Genomic DNA, 20458 nt, shown 5'->3' on the forward strand with positions numbered 1-20458 from the left:
AGTGGCCAACATCCCGTTTTTGGGCAAGGTGTTGGAGCGGGTGGTGGCGGGACAACTCCAAGCACTCTTGGAGGAAACTGATTATCTGGACCCATTTCAGTCCGGCTTCAGACCCGGGTACGACACTGAATCTGCCTTGGTCGCCCTGTACGATGACCTGTGCAGGGAGAAGGACAGGGGGAGTGCGTCCCTGTTGGTTCTTCTGGACCTCTCGGCGGCTTTCGATACCATCGGCCATGGTATCCTCCTGGATAGGCTAGTGGGATTGGGGGTCGGAGGCACTGCTTTGCAGTGGTTCCGCTCCTATCTCAATGGCCGGTTCCAGAAGGTGGTGCTGGGGGACTATGGCTCTGCACCATGGCAGCTACGCCATGGAGTTCCGCAGGGCTCCATTTTGTCCCCTTTGCTGTTTAACATCTATATGAAACCGCTGGGAGAGGTCATCAGGAGGTGTGGGCTGTGGAATCACCAGTACGCTGATGATACCCAGCTCTACCTCTCGTTTTCCACCAATCCAGGTGAGGCGGTGGCTGTACTGAACCGGTGCCTGGCCGAGGTAATGGGCTGGATGAGGGCCAATAAACTGAAGCTCAATCCAGACAAGACGGAGGTCCTGTTGGTTGGCGGATTGGGCTTCGGAGAGGGTGGATTTGACCTGGTCCTGAATGGGGTTGCACTCCCTCTTAGGGACAAGGTCCGCAGCCTGGGAGTGCTCCTCGACCCGGAGCTTTCACTGGAAGCTCAGGTGACAGCGATGGCGAGGAGCACCTTCCTTCAGCTTCGGCTGATCCATCAGCTGCGCCCCTACCTGGAGTACGACTGCCTGGCGACGGTGACACACGCGCTGGTGACTTCCCGCCTAGACTTCTGCAACATGCTCTACGTGGGGCTACCCTTGAAGACGGTCCGAACACTTCAATTGGTGCAAAATAGAGCTGCCAGGCTGCTGTCGGGGACTGGGCGTTGTGTTCACATGACTCCAGTCCTCCGTCAGCTCCACTGGCTTCCCATTGAAGTCTGGGCCCAATTCAAGGTGTTGGTGATGACCTATAAAGCCCTAAACGGCTTGGGTCCTGGTTACCTGAAGGAGCGCTTACATCCATATACGCCCGCCCGCCCCTTGAGATCTACGGGAGAGGCCCTTCTCAGGGAACCCTCCGTGAAGGAAATTAGGAGGGTAGGTACTCGGAGGAGGGCTTTCTCTGCAGTGGCGCCCAATCTATGGAATGCGCTCCCCAGAGAGATCCGCCTGGTGCCCTCGTTATTTGTTTTACAACGAATAAATTTATTTATGGCCAGGACGTCTCCAATTATATTGTATTGTTTTATATTGTTGTTATTTATTTATTGTTGTAAGCCACCCCAAGGCTCCAGCAAATGGGGCAGCATAGAAGCTTTCTAAACAAACAAACAAACAAGAGCTGCAGCAAAATCGTAATGAAGATCTACATAGCATTAAGGTAAAAAACGATATATGCAGTGTTATCTTCATTTTAGATGTCCCAAGGGTTTTGTGGCTCCCGGTGTTTTCTTTTGTGTGGGAAACGGGTCCAAATGGCTCTTTGAGTGTTAAAGGTCGCCGACCCCTGGGCTAGGCAGACTCCCAGGGAGGGGGTGCCACGAGCTGGGTGCCACGGGAGAAAGGAGGAAAGGTGTCCCTCACCGTAAGCAGGACCCGCTGAAGCTGACCCAGAGGGCCGGGCAGCTATGAGGAGGAGACAGCCCTGAAGGTAACCAAGCTTGGACATTTCATGACGAAGAGACGCAAAGAAAGCAGGGGGCGACCCATCCCTGCTGAAGGATGTTCCCGGGGGGGGGCTGAATGCCACCCCCAAAAAGACCCTGCTCCTCATGCTCATTTGTCCAACAGCCCAAGGGGCCAACACAGAAAGGAGGACTGAATCTTGACCCCCCCAGAGTCCCTAAAGCTGCCCTTTCCAAACGGACGCTCTGCAGACGTGTTGAGGGCAAAGCAAGGCTGGTCCCACACTCAGTGGGCCCCCAGCCTCAGTGGCTCCATCACTGCATTCCCAGCTGCTCCTGCCCCCCCCCCCCCCCATCATCCTGGCTGCTGCTGGCTTGCTGGTGGGCAGGGAGCACAGGCCCAAGGCGGCCCGGCCTGGGCATCGGCTCCAGAGGGGCCAGAGCGAGACGCCGCTGGGGAAGAGGCGGCGCAGTGGCAGGCCTCTTCCCAGGGGCTCTGCCCCTGACTTCAATTCCCAGCAGTCCCAGCCTGCACAGCAGCTTTCAAACAGCTCCTCTGCCGTCAGAAGGTAAGCGAAGCTCCTGGGTCGGCCTTCACTTGAAGCTGCTTGTGGCTTGAAGAGCAAAGCCGGCCGGCAAGGGATGTTTCTTATCATCACTACCATTAATAATAAAGACAACATTCCGTGCATCTGTGTTCCTTTAAAATGAGAATGGGGGTCTCCTTGGCCAGCCAGCAACTGAGGGGCCACTGGGGTCTGCCCCCACTGCTGCCCAGGAAGAACGTTATGGCACAGGGAGGCCAGCCTGGCCTGCCATCAGAGAAGGAACAGCTGCTGGGAGCCTCGCTGGCCCTCCAGCGCCGGCAGGAGCACCGCACAAAACTCTGAATCGAAGAGCTGGTGTGGGGGGCTTGCCTTTTCCTCCTCCCTCCCGGCGCACTTTCCTCTTGCGAGTGGCCCTTGGACCGCACCCCGAAGGCAAGCAAGGACTGCCCTGCCCTGTGAAAGGGCAGGGGGGAGAAAAGCACCCCGGGAGAAGCGGCCAGGCCTTTGCCGGCGCCCCCTTTCTCCGCCTGCCCTCCCGCGGTGGGCCGAAGCCTCGCCGCCGCGCCACCGACTAAGTATGCCTCGGCGCCGGAGTCCGCGCCCCTTGCCCGGCAACAGGTGACGCCGCCGCGCGGAGGCGCCGCATTGGCCAGCTTGAAGGGCCGCTCCGCGGAGCCGACCCGGTGGGAGGGGCGCCTCTCCCGGGGCTCAGAAGGCGCTCCGGAGCCGGGCGGGCGATGGGGCGCGGGCGGTGCGCGGCGGGGCTTGGGGCCCTGGCTGTGCTCTGCGCGGCGGCGGCGGCGGCGGCGACCGCCCCCCAAGGTACGTCCGGATGCGCGTGTCTACAGGGCCGTGCGCGCGCGCATGTGGGAGGGGGACCCACGTTTGGGTGGGGGGGTCCTTGCGTCTCCCCGGCTTCCCCCCTGCTTCCCCCCTCTGCCCTATTTTTGCCTTTCCCCAGCGCTGGCGTGTCGCCCACTAGGCTCGCCCCCTCCCCGCTTTCCCCTGGCGAAGCTCCCAGATGCTTTAAACATCTGCCTGTCGGGCAGGTATCCAACCGGTGCAGCTCTTGGCGGATTGGACGCGGTCAGACCGAAGCCCACCTGGGTGGCATTGTGTGTAAATCCACGAAATCTGGAGGCGGGACTCCGCATGCCTTCAGATCTCATGGATGGGGGTGGTCTTTTGAATTCCTAAACCGCCTTTGGTTCCTCTCCGCCAGCCCTAAGACCAACGAGTTTGCCAACTTGAGATCAAGAGATCAGTCATCCGCTCTGACGCCTCTCCCTTTTCCTGCTTCAAGCATTTCCAGGTTTCACTTTTGCATCTGAACCCGGGCAGGGAACGCCTTCAGAGCCCTGCCACTCCTGGGTGCACCTTAATAGCGCTGTGCTTTGGAGAGCCTGACGGTTCCAGCGCTTCTGCACCTCGCTCCCCCCCCCCCATGCCCTTTTCACCTCCTTTTAATCGTAATTTCCCGGCTGTGCCTCCAAAGAGACCGAGGCAGGTTAGATGCTCTTCCTCCTCCCCATTTATCCCTAAAACAAGCCTTTGAGGTAAGCTCCGCTTCATGCCGGCTGCTCAAAGTCACCCAGCAAAGCTTCATGGCAGTACGGAGACTAGAATTCCCCTCTACTAACCCCAACCGTGATGCAAACTAACCCTGACATGCTCCTTTTTCATACCAGTGGTATTAATAAGAATTGTTATTATTTTATGAATTGCATTGCTATTGTTTTAAAACGGTCCATCGAATAATTCCTGTGGCCCAAAACACAGTGGCCACAGCCCTAAACACACTCTGCAAAAGTTAATAAGAAGTTGGGCCGGAGAAACTTTGCTCTGCATTTTGTGTTTATAGTCCTGCTTTCGCTCTCTCTACTGTTTTCCTTACTGCATTTTCAATATGGGGGTTTTATTCTTCTATGCACTGTTGCAGGTACTCCTGCCCTGAAAGGCAAGCCTGAAATATTTTCTTTAAATACCACTATCCAGAATCCACCTTAGTTGCAGCTGGAGTCTGGGCCCCTTCAAGGAGGGTGGTCTGCTCATGCTCAGAGACACCCTGGCTGGGGCTTGCATCCGTTTCGAGTCTACCCTCCTTCTGAAAGGGTTCAGAGGGACCTCACTGGCTGCGGGATGTGCGAGGTGTGTGCCGGAGGTCACCTTTATCCCGCGGGGAGACACTTCCAGGCAGTGGGATCGGGGCCTCCACCACCAGGGAAGGGAAGGGAAGGGAAGGGAAGGAATGGGACACTAGGCAAAACGGAGGCCACCCCTGGGTCCATGCCTTCTCACAGGCAGCCGACAGAGAAGCCCCCTGAATTTATTTAGTCCACACTGAACTAGCAAATGGGGATCATGGATCGGATCTGCCGTTCTCAGAGCCATGCTGCGAGCTTTCCTGGCTTGAGAAAGGGGAAGGGGAAGTCTGATCTCAGCCCATGCCCTTCCCCCTCTGTGCCAGTCCCTTCGGGCTCAGACCAAACAGGGACCCCCCAGCCTCCCAACCCAGAGGCGTACAGTCCCTTCCAGGTGGAGGGCGGAAGGGGCGTGGAGGCGAGTGGGCAAGTCATCTCAGTAGCCGATTTCCTCACAGCATTTTGGACAGGGAGGGGGCAGGACACTGCCGGGACACCCCGGATGGGGTGCTGCAGGGCCTGGTCTGCTCCCGCCTCCGCCTGCTGGAAGGCCCCCTCCCCGCTCTCCCAGGTTGCCCTTGCGACCGACCTCGGAGGCATGGTTCTCTCTGCACCGGCTGCGAAGGGCCGGGCGTGCGCATCCCCGGGTGCAGGGCCGAGCGCTTCTTCCACAGGATCCTCTCTCAGCCTGGGTGCCCTCAGGGGCGTGGAATGGCCAGCTTCGGAGCATGTCAGATTTCCCAGCGAGTTTGAGCGGACGCCGCCATTCCCAGACAAGCGCGGCTCAGAGCATTTTAAACCAGCGGCTGCCATGCCGGAGCTCCACACGGTCCAAATCCCCCCACGCAGTGGGGTCACTCGCCCGCCCAGCGCTGCCCGGACCTTGGGGCTCACCCACGTCCCTTCCCGGACGTGGGGAATGCAGCCGAGCCACCGCCTCGCGGCCCGTGGGCAAGAGCTCCGTCGACGCGCGTTGACCCCTCTCCTTCCTTTCTTCCCCCTCCCGCCTTTCCCCAGAGGAGCCTGCGCACCTGTTTTCCGAGGTGTTCTTTTGCCAGAGAGACCCCCCATTTTCCGGCCTGGCCCAGACTCTGGACGATGACGAGCTGTTCTGGTTTGACTTTCCGGGATCCACCTGGCACCCGCGCCTGCCCAGTTTCCAGCCGGAGGTGCAGAACCGCACCTCCATCGATAAAATCGGGAAGCAGCGGGACTTCTGCAACGAGGTCCTAACCCTCCTCACCAACTTTTCAGACACATACATCGGCATGCCCGAAGCAAAAGGTAAACGCTTGCCTCACCTTTGCGTTTTAATGGGCAGGTAAATGAAATCTGCATAAATTTGCAAGAAGAGCCTGCTGTCCCTTCCCTCGGTTCTTAGAAGGCGCTCTTCTGTCGCCGTGCTGGGGTGGTCCGTGGGGGCAGATTGTCCGCCAGGCGTGCAGGCGCTTGTATTAAGCTAAGGAACCCTGGAGCACCTTTGTTTAAAAGTGCCCGTCGCCCGGTTCCTCCGCAGGCAGGCCCTTTTAGCCGTGCCAGCCGGGTTTAATCCTCCACGCCAATTCAGGGGGCAGCTCCCACGCCGGTGCCCACCCTGCCTGCCCCGGGGACTGGCCCAGGCTGGAAGGCCCCCCCCGCAGGACTTCCAGAGCGCCCCACCGAGAAGCTGCGGACGCAGGGGGAGGGAGCCCCCGTGGGCCAGGGCGCTGCAGGCTGCCCTCTGAACCGGGAGGAGTCTAAGCAGAGGCAGAGAAAGCGAAAGCGCTGTGGGGCATGGCCGAGGGGAAGTGTGTGGGGGCAGAGAAGAGGAAGCCGGCGAGGAGGCGTGCCCACCGCGCGGGTCCTCCGGCCGCAGGGTCTGTCTCGCGCAGCTTCCCGTGGTGCCGCCATTCTGTGCCGCCCGCCCCGAGACGCTGCCCGGTGGCTTCGAGCAGGCGGTGGCAGGCCTCCCCGGCCGTTCCCGTGCACAGCGCGCCTGCTCCCTTCCAGCCCCTGTGCCGGCAGCCCTGCCTCTGACGCACTGCAGACCCTCCGGCAGCATGGGGGACTCCTCGCTCAGGGAGCAGAAGGAGGAGGACCAACCCCAGCGGGCTGGAAGGATGCTCTGGGCACGTCCCGGTTTGGCCTCGGGACAGGCCTCTGGCAGCATGGAGCCATCCCTGAGTTGCACAGCGGTGGCACCTGGTGTGTCGTGAGCAGCACCATGATTGCCAAGTGGGGCCACATCCCCCCGTCGGCCTGAAGGGGCCAGGATGGCGGAGAGGCAGGGGAGCCGTCTCCAAAGACGGAAGCGCTGCCAGGCTGGACTGGGACCAAGGGCCGAGCGTGAGGGGCCCCTGGCACGGAGACCGCTCGGCTGTAGCTCAGGCTCCTTGGAGTGCGGGGAGGGATGGGCCAGCCCCCCGCCAGGGAGCCGACAGCAGCTGCATGGGATGACCCGGCGGCCCTTCCCAGCCCCGCAAGTGTGGCAGCCGATCCGTACAGATGCCAAACCTTTTCGCCTCTGCTGCATTCCGCCTGGGGCAACCAGGACAGGCATGACTAATTTCTGCAAAGCAATTGCGAAATATTCCCCCGCAGACCCATCTGCACGGAAATCTCAAGATTCTCCAAGTTGGGCCCCGTCCACCTTCTGTGTGACGTCTTTGGGAGGGGGGTCCAAGGTGACATACTCTACCTTGACTTTAGCAAAGCTTTCCACATGGTGCCCCAGGACATTCTGATAAGCAAATTAGCAAAAAGTGGACTAGAAGGAAAAACTCTCAGGTGGATCCAAAATTGGCTGCTAAGTCGGACACAAAGAGAGCTCATCAAGGGCACCTTCTCAAACTGGAGGGAGGTCACCGGTGGGGGAGAGCACAGGATCCAGTACTGGGCCCAGTGCTTTTCAACACCTTTATTAATGATTTGGATGAGGAAGTACAAGGAAAGTATTCAGATTTGCAGATGATACGAAACTGAGTGGAATAACAAACACCCTGGAAAGCAGAATGAAGATCCAGGGTGATCTTGATAAACTTGAACACTGGGGTGAAAGCAACAGAATGTGATTCAACAGGGACAAGTCCTCCACCTATGTAGGAAAAAGAAACCAAAAGTATAGATACAATTACGATTACGTGGCTCAACAGAACTGAAAAAGAAAAAGATCTCAGAGTCATTATGGGCCACAGGCTAAATATGAGCCGACAATGCAATGCAGCCGCCAAAAGGGCAAATGCTATTTTGGGATGCATTAGCAGAAGTATTACTTCCAAATCACAAGAAGGAGTAGTTCCCCTATACTCCTCACTAGTCAGACCTCACCTGGAGTCCTGTGTCCCGTTCTGGGCACTCAGATTTAAGAGGCAGGAAAGTTCGAAAGGGTCCGGAGGAGGGGAAGAAAAAGGATGCAGGGTTTGGAAACGCTGCCCTGTGGGGAGAGACCCTCAGAGGGAACGGGGCCTGTCCAGCCTTGGGAAGAGAAGACGGAGGGGGGACAGGGGATCCTCTCAGGCTGTCGCAGAGCGGGAGGCCAAGGTCTCCTCTTGCTGATCCCAGGGCGCAGGACTCGGAAGGGTCATTTGAGGTTGTGGCAGCCCAGGTTCAGGCTGAACACGGGGAAAAGCTTCCTCGGGGTCACAGCAACACGGCAGTGGGGCCAGCTGCCAGGAGAGGTGGGGGCTCCCCCGCACTGGAGGCATTCAAAAGAAACGGGGCAGCCCTCTGAGTGGGATGGTGCGACTGGGCGTCCTGCAGCAGCAGCGGGGTGGGCTCGATGGCCTGCATGGCCCGACTGCGCTGGTCTGTGAGTCGAGGACGGTGCGGCCCACTTGCCCCCCGTATCCCTTCTCCCACAGGTATCCCCCAGGTGGAGATCTTCACCCTGCAGCCCCTCCAGCTGGGCAAGCCCAACACCCTGGTCTGCTCCGTGACCAACGTCTTCCCACCGTCGGCCACCATCTCCTGGCAGCATCAGGACAAGCCGGTGGACTTGGGGGTGACCACCACTCAGATCTACCCCATCCAGACGCTGGACTTCCAGATCTTCTCCTACCTGGAGGTGACCCCCCAGGAGCGAGACGTCTACAGCTGCACCGTCAAGACCCCCCGTAGCAAGTTCAGCAGCATGGCCTTCTGGGGTGAGTCCCCGCCTCCCGCAGCCCCCCCCCATGTCCCTCGGCCCCGGTCCTCAGACTGACCCCCCCCGCCCTGCTTGTGTCTCCCTCCCACAGTCCCCAAGGACCCCATTGCCTCGCAACTCCTGGAAGATGTCCTGTGCGGCCTCGGCTGCGGGGTGGGGATCCTCTTCACCGTCATGGGGCTGGCCCTGATCGCCCTGGCCCTCCGGTTCAGGAGAGCAGGTAGGCCCGGGTCCTCCCGGGGGAGAGTCGCACATGGCCGGAGACGGCCGCACCAGCCCCGGCGCGCCCCCAGCAGCTCTTGGCGGCCCCGGCCCCCGTCCCGCAGGGGCACTGGGGCTCCATCACACCCCCCGCCGCGTCCTTCGAGGGGGGCTTGCAGGCGATGCTGAGGGGGCCGTGGGACATGAGGAGAACGCCCTGCCCCCTCACGTCGCACCGGCCACCAGCCCCCTCTTGCCACAGAAGGGCTGGCCTGGCGAGGGCACAGGGCGGATGGGTGGAGAGCCCCCCTCTGGGCACGGGGTGGGCATGATGGATCCCGGGTCCCCTCGTGCCTTTTAGGAGGCCCCCTGAGGGGGGAGGTGTAACTGGCGTAACACTGAGAGCCAGTGTGGTGTAGTGGTTAAGAGCATGGGACTGGGATTCAGAGGATCCGGGTTCGAGTCCCCGCTCAGCCATGGAGCCAACTGGGTGACTCTGGGCCAGTCACAGACTCTCAGCCCAACCTACCTCACAGGGTTGTTGTTGTGGGGATAAAATGGAGGAGGAGAATGATGTAAGCTGCCTTGGGCCCTTTGTAGGAAAAAGGCAGGATATAAATTGCAATATAAATAAATAACTGGGAGCCCTGCGCAGAGCAGGGGCCGGACCCAGTGGCTTTGGAGGCCCCTTTGACTCTGCTCTTCTCGGATTCTTGTACTGGAAGCCAGCCAAGAATTTATTTCACGCTTTTATTTACTTATTTAAAGCTTTTCTATACCGTCCAACGACTAGCATCTCGGGACGGTCTTACAGTAAAAGCAGCATAAAACGGCATGAAGCCCAGCATCCAGATAATGCCAATCAGATAGAGCCCGCATTAAAACCTAACCAAACCTTAAAATAATGGGAAAATAGAAAGGTGAATCGAAAAAGCATAGGTGGAAAAGCTGGGAGTGGGAGCTGTGGACGCCTGGCGAGATGCATCCCCACCACCCCGGCCCAGAACAGAGCACATGCTTCCCCAAGCAGGCCCCCTCTGGGGGATGATGGGGGAGGTAGGGCCCCAAAGCCCAGGAGTCCAAGTGGGGCAAGGCTGGTGCAGCCCTCTGCCCAGGCCCCTTGGGCCACGAGGTGCCGCTGGGCAGAGGCCCGGCAGGTGGGAGGGCACCCCAGCTCTACGCCCGGCACTCGGGAGCCCCCTTTGCTGGCCCGGCAGGCAGGCGTGGGGCTCCCAGGCCTCGGGGCCCCTTGAGCAGCTGCAGGAGGGGAGGACCCCCTCGAAGGGAGTCAGTCCCAGAGGTGCTCAGAGGAGTTGGGGGGCTGTTGCCGCCGCTTTCCGTTCGTGCCGCCGCTTTGATCCTTCCCTTTTCCTCCCCCAGCCGGATCTCCCTGACCAACGTCATGAGGACCCCCCTCGAGAAGAGGCATCGTTTCCACTGCCCCACACCTCCCCCCCTGCCCCCCCCCACCCCCGGGTGGTCCAGCAAGCCGGGAACTCGCCCAGCCGGTGGGGCAATTCTGTGGACGAGCAACAGAGCCCCCCCCCCGCCACCGCCGCCCACCATCCCACCTGCACCGGGCCCAGCCAGCCGCTTCGCTCCCCGGTCCTGATGCGGCCCCACGAGGGGTCTGCGAGAGAAGCCCCCCCCCCTGCCCTGCCGCACTCCTCAACCCCTGGCTGTGCCCCCCACAGCCCCGCCGGCCCCTCTTTACTGCAGGGGTGGCCCGATCCGGGCCGTGATGCGCCCACACACAGGAGGGGTTCGCCAGAAGCCCAGACAGGGTGATGGGGCGGGGGGGGGTACAGGGCGGGCGCCAGGCCGAGTGTCTGGAGCAGTCCTGCAGAACCCCCGCCTGGCGTGTCCTTTCAGCCCCTCAGCCCCATGGAGCAGAGGCCTGGCGTAATCCCTCCCTCGTGTGCCGTGGGGGGGGGGTGGTACTCCCCCAGGTGGCCTTCCTTACCTGCAGCCGGCCCCTTCCTCATCCGTCTGGGATCTGTGGGCCGAATTTTGCAGGGAGGTGCAGGCACCCAGAGCCGCCCCCCCACCAGGTCAGTCAGAAGCTCTGAATCCACGACGGTCCTGCAGAGGTTTAGAAGCAGAAAGCCGCTGCCGGGTCTCACCGGGAGGAGAGCTGTGCTTGGATCTATCCCTAAATTACCTGGGAGAAGGCCCACCCAGCTCAGCGGGACTTGCCCCGAGTAGACATGCCCAGGAGCACTCTGGCTTCCTGCGGAGAACTGGATGGGATGCCGGGACACAGAAAGGAGACTAGAGTTAAGATCTGGGGACATTCAGAAGACCTCTGACGGGGCAGGGGGGCTCCTGACGGCCCTCCAAGCAGTAGCGGGCGTCGGAGTGCAGCCAGTCTCGAGTCCCTTGGACAAGGAGGGCGAGAAATGTCACCTAGTTTTCCAGGCAGAAATCTGTCCCCTTCGGTGCCTCCATCTGCACCAAGCACTGCAAGTGCCCATTGGGGGGTGGGGGTGGGGAAGGGGACATGGCCTCTCTTTTCCAGCCCCCCTCCCGTGCCCAGTTCTGCATGCAGTCCCAGCCACCAGAGAGGACCAGTCAGGTTTGGTGGTGCTGGTGGTGAGGAACTCCGTGACCGATGGCTTCCTCCGCAAAAATATCTGTGGGCGTGCAATGAGGAAGCTCCCCTCCATCTCTCTTTTTCCTTCACGGACGGTCATGTGACTTCCCCCCCCCACCTGCCAGGTGAAGAGGTACAGTCCTGGGGCAGGAGAGGACTGTACCACGTGGTTCTTTGGAATGGGCACCTTGGCCCTCTCTGCTCCCAAGTGTGATGCAGAGTTGAGCCTTTCAACGTGGTGGTGAAGAAACATAGAAACAGGGCGAGGCAGAAGGGGCCTCCGGGCCATCTAGTCTGACCCCGGCTCCAGCCGGCTCTGCTCATAGAAACATAGAAGCAGAGCGAGTCAGAAGGGGCCTCCTGGGCCATCTAGTCTGACCCCGGCTCCAGCCAGCTCTGCTCATAGAAACATAGAAGCAGAGCGAGTCAGAAGGGGCCTCCTGGGCCATCTAGTCTGACCCCGGCTCCAGCCGGCTCCGCTCATAGAAACATAGAAGCAGAGCGAGTCAGAAGGGTCTCCCGGGCCATCTAGTCTGACCCCAGCTCCAGTTGGCTCCGCTCAAAGAAGCAGAGTGAGGCAGAAGGGGCCTCCTGGGCCACCTAGTCTGACCCCGGCTCCAGCCAGCTCTGCTCATAGAAACATAGAAGCAGAGCGAGTCAGAAGGGGCCTCCTGGGCCATCTAGTCTGACCCCGGCTCCAGCCGGCTCTGCTCATAGAAACATAGAAGCAGAGCGATTCAGAAGGGGCCTCCGGGCCATCTAGTCTGACCCCGGCTCCAGCCAGCTCTGCTCATAGAAACATAGAAGCAGAGTGAGGCAGAAGGGGCCTCTGGGCCATCTAGTCTGACCCTGGCTCCAGCCGGCTCTGCTCGTAGAAACAGAGTGAGGCAGAAGGGGTCTCCGGGCCATCTAGTCTGACCCCCACCTCCAGCCAGCCGCACATTCACGTGCCCGGCGAGCACGGAGACGTCTGGTGAGATGTCGGCAGGACGCCATCCCGCCCCAGCAGACAGAACGGCCAGAGCCGCCGTTCGCTTCATTTTTGCCCCTTGCTTTCTACGCCAGGCAGCATCAATGCCCCGTATTCTGTTCCTGGCCTCGTGTGGGGGGCTCATCAGGCCGCTGAGAGGGTTTCCCCACGGGGAGGGGCTCCCTTTGAGGGAAGGATACCCTCTCCTGACGTCAGGCAGCCACCCGTTGCTGATGCACTGCTCGCTTTCATCTGAGCCCGTTAACCCACAGTAGGACTGTGCCACTCGGCCCTGCCACTGGGGCCGCTCCGCACTCCGGCGTGGGAGCCCCTCCTCCTGGTACAGCCCCACCCCCAGTGGGAGCCGCAGTCCCCAGACCGGCCGCTGCAGGGAGAGGCCGCCCAGGATGATTCCTGCCCAATCAGGCGGCCATCAAAGGCAGGCAAGCTGTGGGGGCCAAAGTGGATGAGGCCTCACAGAGAAGGGACGTGGGCAGGGGGAGACAGGGCTCTCTGGGCCTGCGGGCATGCCAAGGCGCCGGACCTCTTTGCTGCACTGATCATTTGCAATCAGAAACTCCAATTCCACTTTCCTTTATGGCTTTTTTGTACCAGATGCTGCCCAATAAAACTCCTTTGCAGAGAGGGAAACGATCCAGCCCGGAGATGGTTCATCGGTGTGTGTTTCCCGCCATTCTCTGTTGGGGGAGGGGGGAGCCCCAAAACAATCCAGAAAATGTGTCAGGGCTGCTCATCTCTGCCTGTCCTGGGAGCCTGAACCACCCAGCGGGCGGGGGGGGGGGAACTGGGACACCCCCCGTCAGGTCAGAGCCGGGGAAGGCGCTTCTCTCAATGCCTTCTGGCTGATGGGGGGGTTGTGCCCACGGTGGGTGGGGGCAGAACCAAAGACAGGAGGGACCACCCCTTCCCTCCTTCCCCTCCTTTTTCCATAAGAAACTTTGGGGGACAGGGGAGGAGCCTGGCATCTGGAGAAGGGCGAGTGCCCCCTGCTTTGAGAAGGGGAAAACAGAACCCGGGAAATGCAGGCCGGTCAGTCTGACATCAATCCCTGGGGAAATTCTGGAGCAGGTTAGAAAGCAGGCCCTCTGCAAACTCCTTGGAAGCCGCACAGCAATCGCCAGAAGCAGCTCGGATTCCTCCGGAACAAGCCCTGCCGGCCGGATCTGGTCTGGTCTCTTTTGGGCTGGGAAGCCTCCCTCGTGGACGGTGGGGATCCACGGACCTCGCCCACCGACTCCGCAACGCCTTCGGCAACGGGCCCCCGGCCCCCGGACTGGCAAGCCGGCCAAGGGGGCCCCGTGGGGCCACCCGCAGGCGGGCGCAGGGCTGGCGGCAGGATCGGCCGGGGGAGCGCTCCTCGGGGCCGCTCCTCAGACTGGGAGGGCGGCCGGCAGCACCGGGGGCTCTGCCTGGGCCCAGGGCGCTTGGGTCTCTACGAATGGTCTGGGTGAGGAGGTGTGGGAGCAACGGTCAGATCTGCGGGCGACACAAGCTGGCTGGGATGGCGAACGTGGAAGACGGAGCGAGATGCCGGGTGGCGGGAACGCTGGCCGGAGGCGGGAGAACGGATGAAGCCCAGCAGGGACAAACGCCACGCTGCACACCGGCCACGAGGCCGAAGGCACGGGAGCCAGAGGGGGGGGGGGTGCTTGAGCCAGCAAGGTGAGCGTGGAATCCCGTGAGGGGCTGATTCCTTTCTGTTCAGTACTAGCTGTGCCCTTCTAGTGTCCTGCAACCAGCTTTGGGCTCCACAGCTGAAGGAAGATGCAGACAAACTGGGAAATGTTCAGAGGAGTTGCTGAGGAGCTGGGTGGGAGCTGGACTTGCACCCGTCCTGCTCGAGGGGTCCCGTGGGCAGCCGGCTTCCACCGCGTGTGTGGAGTGCTGGAAGAGAGGGACCTCGAGTCCGATCCAGCGGGGTTTTCCTCGGGTTCTGATGTTCTCAACAACAAATAGCTGGAGCACTTCTCTTCAGAGGAGCAGCCAGAAGAGAGCGGCTGAATGATCTGGGATTATTTAGTTTAAGAGAAAGGCAATGAAGGGGAGAGGAGTTTAAAATAATGGCTGGTGTGGAGAAAGTGGCGAGAGATCCTGATTTCCTGCACTCATAAGACTAGAACCCGAGGCGGTCACCTGATGGGGTGGGAGATTCAGACCAGATGGAAGTGTGGCCGGGTTCACACGGTGCCTGGTTAAACTACGGAACTCACTTCCACAAGATTCACAGATGCCTGCCAGTTTGGATGGCATTAAAAGGGCTTGGATGCGTTCAAGGGGAGGAGAATGTGATCTGTGCCTTCTAGTCCTCATGATTCCACGGGACTTCCGGTATCGGACAGAGGTGGCCTTCCCGTGCAGAGCAGCTGCTGAGGAAGAGGGGTGGGAGGGTACTGCTGCTCTCCTGTCTGCCTGTGGCGTCCTCTGCGCGAGAGAGTGATGGGCTGGATGGTTCCAGCGCAGTCGCTGGGGCCCTCCCTACGTCTTTGCTGAGGGAGACAGAGCCCCTGTCACCCCTCCTCACGGAACTCAGACCAGCTGCCAAGACCCCAGGAGCCCCCCTTTCCTTCCCCACAACAACCCTGTGAGGCAGGCCAGGCTGGAAAGCAGCGCCCGGGCCAAGAGCAACTCCAGCGCTCCGGTGGTCGGTCGGAGCTGGGAGAATCGCCCTTCCCTCCCTCCCCTTCCGGCCAGCTACGAGCGCCCCTGGGGCCACCTGGAGCCGCCAGGGCGCGGGCTGCAGCCCCGGCGTCCCTCTGGGCCCCCGCTCGCAGCGGTGCGCCGAACCGGGCCCTGCACCAGCCGGAGGAGCCCCGGTCCGAGCCCGGCGCCCGGGCGCTCTGCGCGGCGCCAGGCGCTGTTTCCCTCTCGGGCTGCGGCGCGGGGCCTCTCCACCCGGCGACTGCTGACGCGCAGCAGGCCGCCCTCTCCATTGGCTCCCCGTGGGGCGGGCGGGGACTTCTGGCAGGGGCAACCGGGGCCCCGGGGCGCCCCGGACTCGCGCGGGCGGCGGCGGCGGCGGCGGCAGGCGTCTCCGACTCCCTCCAGCCCGCCGGGCGCCTGCAGGAGCCGCTGGAGGAGACCGAGGCGCGGCCGGGCGGAGGGAGCGGGGCAGAGCCAGGGGCTGCCGTGCTCCGGGGGCGCGGGCGCACGGCCTGACGAGCGGCCCGGGGGCGAGCGCTGTCCGCCTCGGCTTGCGCCGCTCCGGGGCGAGCGCAGAATGGGGCCCTCCCGCCTGGCGTGCTGGGTCCTGTGCCTGGCGCTGACTCACCTGCGAGCAGGTAGGGCGGACCGGCTTCCTTGGCCGTTTGAATCGAGGCGCTGTTGGGGCTGCTGGCCGTGAGAAAGCGCCTCGGCCCACCCCCCCCACCCCGGGCTTCCCCCTTCCCGCCTCCCCGCCGCCGCCTTCCCGCCGCGGCAGCAGCACTGCCGAGTGACCGGGGCCGCCGGCCACGGCGAGGAGCGGCTGCCCGATGGCCCCGGAAGGTTGTGCGGTGCAACGCATTGAACCGGTCGATCCGGGCACGGCAGCCGCTGGTCACCGGTCCCTGCGGTGGAGCCTCTGCGTCCAGCAGCAGTCCACCTGTCAATACCAGTTGTGTGTGTGTGTGGGGGGGCATCTGCGTGGGGGGCGCTAATGCCCAGCGCAGGACCCAGGGTGCATTTCCCTGTCTGGGCTGAGGCCACAGAAGTGGTCACGCGGCGGGGGCTGCCCCTCGCTGCCCAGGAAGCGAAGCCACCCTCACTTACCCCACGGAAGGCGCGCTGGGTGTCTTCTGGGGGGGGGGGAGGGAAAGGGGAACCCTCCCCCCCAAGCGGGCAACCGCTTCCTTCCCCTCCCCTCCCCTCCCCTCCCCGGAACGGACGATCTCGACTGCAGTCTGCGGAGCCCGGCCTCTCGCGGCTGTCGCGGCGGGATCCGGCGTGGCCCGGTGGTCAGAGCGCCACGCCGGGACGGGACGGGACGGGGCGCCCAGGCTGAAATCCTCACTTGGCCGCGAAGCTCGCGGGGTGCCTTTGGCCAATCATGGATCGTCCCCTAAGCGGCTGGCCAGGGACGATGGGCGAGGTAGTCCAGCGGGACGGGAGAGCACCGGGCTGGGCAAGGTCGCCCTGAACCGGCGCGCCCGCCCTTTACCGCGCCAGAGTGTGTGGGGCGCGCGTGCGGCGCTTGGGGGCGAGCCCGCCTCGAGGGGGGCCCAGGAAGCTGGAAGGACCGCGAGCGGGAGGCCGACGGGCGAGTGCGCGGCGAAGGGGCGGCGCGGGCCCGGGCGCGGGAAGTTGGCTGGCTGAAACGTCTCGCAGGGGGACGGGGGAGCCGGGCGCCGACGGAGAGGTCCTGCCGCGCCCTCCGGCTTCGCCGTCCCAGTCCAGGGCGGGACGGGGCTGGCCCATCCCGTGTTTGGTCCCTCTGCCTTCTTCCTCCTTCGCCTCGGCGGTCTCCCCGGGTGCCGGGCCGCCTCCCGAGGGCCCGAAGCGCTGCAGCCTCCGCCCCGCCTCCGGGGAGAGCGCTGGCTCTGCTCGCTCCCGGGCCCTCGCTCGCCTCGCTGCCGCGCGGGGACTCGCCCAGCCCTCCTCCGGCCCGACGTCCCGCACGCCTCCCTCCCCTCCCTGCCCGGCCTGCACACCCATCCCCGGGGCCGGGAAGCCAGAGCGCGGACGATCTTGGCCGCCCCGGGGAGGGAAGGGCGCCTCTCCGCCGCGCGCTCTCCACGAGGCATCCTTGCGCCCCTCGGTCCCGTCCCAACGTCCCCCTGGCTGGGCGAGCGGCGCTCGCGTCCCGGAGCCGCTTCGCCGCCCGTCGCCGGCCTCCAGAGCCCTGCCGGGGCCGCCCAGCAGCGGGGCGCACCGCGCTCGGCCCCGCTGCAGCCGCTCCCATCGCCGCGGCGGGGGCGCCGGGTGGCGGGGCCGAGCGCGGACGCCCGGGACGGACCCCGCCGCAGGGATGCCCGGCGGCGGAGGGCGCGCTGACCACGCTCCGCCTCCTCCCGCCGCGCAGGGGGCTTCGTGGTGCACATGCAGACGGACTGCCCGCTCTCCGCCGACGGCCGCGCCCTCTGGGCCAACTGGACGCTGTCCTTCAACAAAGTGCCCTTCGTGTGCTACGACAATGAGGACCGCGCCTTCGTGCCCTGCGGCATGGGGGCCACCTTCCCCTGGAACTACACCACGGTGCCCATCGCCGCCGTCCTGCAGAGAGCGTTCCCGCCGACGGGCCAGCTGCAGCGCGCCTGCCAGGAGCAGATCCAGTCGCTGTGGGGACGCAGCGGCGACCGACGCAGTGAGTCCCGCGGGCCGGCGGGGCGCGGGTGGGGCGCAGGACCGCGGCCTGCCGCCGAGGGGCCCGGCAGGCAGCGGGGCAGCGGGAGAGAAGTCCGGGGCGCGGGCAGCCCGCGTCGCTGGCCGCCGCTTTGGAGAGCTCGCTTTCCAGGGCCGCTTCCCGCAGCAAAAGCTTTGCTCCCCGGGAGGAGGGCGCGCAGCCGCGCGCGGAGCAACCCCAGCCGCTGCCGGCCCTGACGGGGCGCGCGTTTCCCTCCAGCCGGACGGGCAACCCGCGTCCCCGCCAGCGGCGCGGCTGAGAGCGCGGCGCGGCGCGGGGAAAGGGGGATGCCAGCAGCTGGGGTAGCGCCCACGCGGGGCCCTCCGCGCTGCCCCTCGGCATGGGTCGCCAGGAGAGCCCCCGAGGTCCTCAGCACCGGCCCGCTGCTTGATGGGAGAACTTGCGCACCCCCACGCGGAGTCTGGAAGACCTCCAGAGCGGGGAGCCCACGTCTGCCCGCACCCCAAGCGCGCCTCTTCTGACGTCAGGACGAAACCGGCCCTCCTCCTGCAGAAGAGGCCGCTGAGACCCCCCCCCCCAGCTCGGTGCGAAGCCTCCCCCCACCCCCGTTCTTTTCCAGGCATGGAAACGAGGCTGGGGGGCCCATCGTGGCCCCCCTGAAGGGATACCTCGGGTGACCGGCTTTGGACAGGGAATCCATTCCCGCCCCGCTTCGATGGGAGCGGCTCCTGGGAGGCAAAGGCACATTTTGGAGGGGGGAAGCAAAAGACCACAGCTCGATTCTCACGCTGGAATGGTTCTACGCTGGTTCTGCAAAGCCCCCAAACCCAGGGGGGGACCGCCCTCCGGATGGAGCCCCACACCCTGGGCAGACTTCCCGTCTCTTTGCACCAAACGCCTGCAGCAGCGCCCCATAGGGGGCTGGGAGTGGGGCCAGCCGTGGGAACCATGCTGATGCATGGGGGGGGGGGGCAGGTGCCGGCTACCTGTCAGCTGAAGCTCCCCTCTGGAGAACGACTAGGCAGGGAGGCAGCCGGCCTCAGGGTGCGCCCCCTCGTGGGAGGAGCTGCATGGGGGGGGGCAGGTGGACTAGAAGGCCTTCGGGGACCCCTCCGGCTCGGGCCAGATCCAAGGGGGCCTCGCGAAGGTCCCCTCCTCCGGGAACGCCACTCCTGGGCTCGCTTTGGGGCCTGCCTCGGGAACAGGCTGGGGGTGGGCAGCGGGAACGAGTCCCCGCGACTCTGGCCGCCTCAGTGCTCCCCCTCTCCCCCCAGCCCCGCCGATGGCCCGCATCGTCCCCGTCACCCCGCGCAACACGGTGGCACCCGTCATGCTGGCCTGCCTCGTGTGGGGCTTCTACCCGCAAGAGGTGGGCATCTCCTGGCTGCGGAACGGGGCCCCGGTGCAGGCCGGCAGAGGCACCCCCACCCTCTCCAGCAACGGGGACTGGACCTACCAAGCCCAGCTGACGCTCCCCGTCGACCCCCGCCTTGGGGGGACCTACAGCTGCCGTGTGATCCACGCCAGCCTTCCCGCGCCCCTCACCGTGGACTGGGGTGAGAGGGGCGAGCAGCATGGGGGCGGCGGCTTTGGGGCTTGCTCTGTGGGGGGCTGGGGGGAGGGGCAATTCTTCAGTTTGACCCCCCCCCAATGGTGTCTCTTCCCTGGCCACGTGCCTCTGTCCATGTGCCAAGTCTCCATCTCACTCTCCCGCCACCAAGTCCCGAGAAGGAGACCTTGGCATTTCCGGGGTACAGAGGAAAAGCTTTCAGGATCCCCCAAGTTTAGGAATGAGGCAGTGGGGATGGGACAATGGGAGCCCCCGCCCCCTGAGGCAAGGGGGCTTTGCAGGGAGGGGCTTCCAGCCACCGCGCAGCGAACGGAGGCTTTGGACACGCTTCCTCCTGCGAAAAGGGTCCCAGGAACACGCGGGAATTCATTTCCCCGGAGACTGGGGTGGGTGAGGACGTGTGGGGGGAGCGGGGCAGCCAGCATCCTGTGCAGGGGCGTCTCGGCGGGCCCGCTGTGAGGAGACTCTCCACTGGGTTGGGGACCTACCCTGATTCCTGTGTTCCTCTCCCCCCTCCACCCCCCGCAGTGGTGCCAGGGCTGCAGCCAGAGGTGAAGGCCAAGATCGGCGCCTCTGCGGCAGTGCTGGGCGTGGGCATCGTGGTTCTCATCACCGGGTTGATCTTCTGGAGCAAGCGGATGCCAGAAGGTGAGAGCTCGTGCGGTGGGATGGGAAGCCCCTTCGTGAGGGGCGGGCCCGCTCCCCACGGATTGGGCCCCGGGGGACGGAAGCCGTGGGGGAAGCGTGCCGGTTCTGGCCGAGGGCTTGTATGACGGTGCTTGCCCTCCTCTCACCTCGACACTTCCTGTGCACGGAAGGCAAGCGTGTCCGAGAGAACACAGAGCCCGGAGAAGCTACCCTGCTGCATGCAGGGAATTTTGTGGGAGGAGGGAGTCTTCCTTCCTTCGTAGAAGCCCCTTCCCTCGTGAGGACAGCCGGGCCTCTGGCACGGGGGGGGCGAAAAGGGGGGGAACTCTCCTTTGAAGTGCAGACAAAGGCTGCGTTGGGCAGCTTGAGCGCGGCTGCCGGAGGGCGAGAACACGAGAGCTCGGTCTGTCCTGCCAGGCTGCATGTCCCGGCACGCTGGTGCGCACGAACACCCCCCCCCCTTCTGGAGTACCTGCCCAGCATTCCTTGAGGTCCGGGCCAAAGACGGGCTCTCCTTGCAGCCCACAAGGGCTACCGCCGTCCCTTTCCGGGAGCCCAGGTGGTCTGGATGGAGAGGAGCACAACCCGTCCTCTGGCAGGGCAGCTGCACAGCCGGGGCGGAGCGCGGATGCTGAGCTGGGTGCTCCCGCTGGGCGGTTCC

At 63.7% G+C, this 20458-nt stretch overlaps 2 protein-coding genes across 2 annotated transcripts; both read left to right on the forward strand.

The window, feature by feature from the left end:
- The first annotated feature begins 2968 nt into the window (after positions 1-2968).
- LOC123021087 (class II histocompatibility antigen, M alpha chain) lies at positions 2969-11612 on the forward strand. Its single transcript, XM_044425496.1, has 5 exons — positions 2969-3074; positions 5411-5677; positions 8233-8514; positions 8608-8736; positions 10098-11612. The coding sequence occupies exons 1-5, from the start codon at positions 2990-2992 to the stop codon at positions 10109-10111; spliced, it is 777 nt and encodes a 258-aa protein (XP_044281431.1). The 5' UTR covers positions 2969-2989; the 3' UTR covers positions 10112-11612.
- Positions 11613-15518: 3906 nt separating this feature from the next.
- Positions 15519-19922, forward strand: LOC123021081 (class II histocompatibility antigen, M beta 1 chain). The gene is made up of 4 exons (XM_044425489.1): positions 15519-15579; positions 17298-17579; positions 18854-19135; positions 19678-19922. The coding sequence occupies exons 1-4, from the start codon at positions 15519-15521 to the stop codon at positions 19920-19922; spliced, it is 870 nt and encodes a 289-aa protein (XP_044281424.1).
- The last annotated feature ends 536 nt before the right edge of the window (positions 19923-20458 follow it).

Source organism: Varanus komodoensis, unplaced genomic scaffold (assembly GCF_004798865.1).
Source record: "Varanus komodoensis strain SLA01 unplaced genomic scaffold, ASM479886v1 scaffold156, whole genome shotgun sequence".
In the NCBI taxonomy this organism is placed as follows: Eukaryota; Metazoa; Chordata; class Lepidosauria; order Squamata; family Varanidae; genus Varanus; species Varanus komodoensis.

What these genes read in the sequence shown, in the direction of transcription:
- LOC123021087 (XM_044425496.1), top strand. Translation starts at nt 2,990, where the DNA reads ATGGGGCGCGGGCGGTGCGCGGCGGGGCTTGGGGCCCTGGCTGTGCTC. An exon ending in GGCGGCGACCGCCCCCCAAG is followed by an intron (nt 3,075 to 5,410) that starts GTACGTCCGGAT and finishes GCCTTTCCCCAG; the next exon opens with AGGAGCCTGCGCACCTGTTT. An exon ending in CGGCATGCCCGAAGCAAAAG is followed by an intron (nt 5,678 to 8,232) that starts GTAAACGCTTGC and finishes CTTCTCCCACAG; the next exon opens with GTATCCCCCAGGTGGAGATC.
- LOC123021081 (XM_044425489.1), top strand. Translation starts at nt 15,519, where the DNA reads ATGGGGCCCTCCCGCCTGGCGTGCTGGGTCCTGTGCCTGGCGCTGACT. An exon ending in GCTGACTCACCTGCGAGCAG is followed by an intron (nt 15,580 to 17,297) that starts GTAGGGCGGACC and finishes CCCGCCGCGCAG; the next exon opens with GGGGCTTCGTGGTGCACATG. An exon ending in GCCCCTCACCGTGGACTGGG is followed by an intron (nt 19,136 to 19,677) that starts GTGAGAGGGGCG and finishes CACCCCCCGCAG; the next exon opens with TGGTGCCAGGGCTGCAGCCA.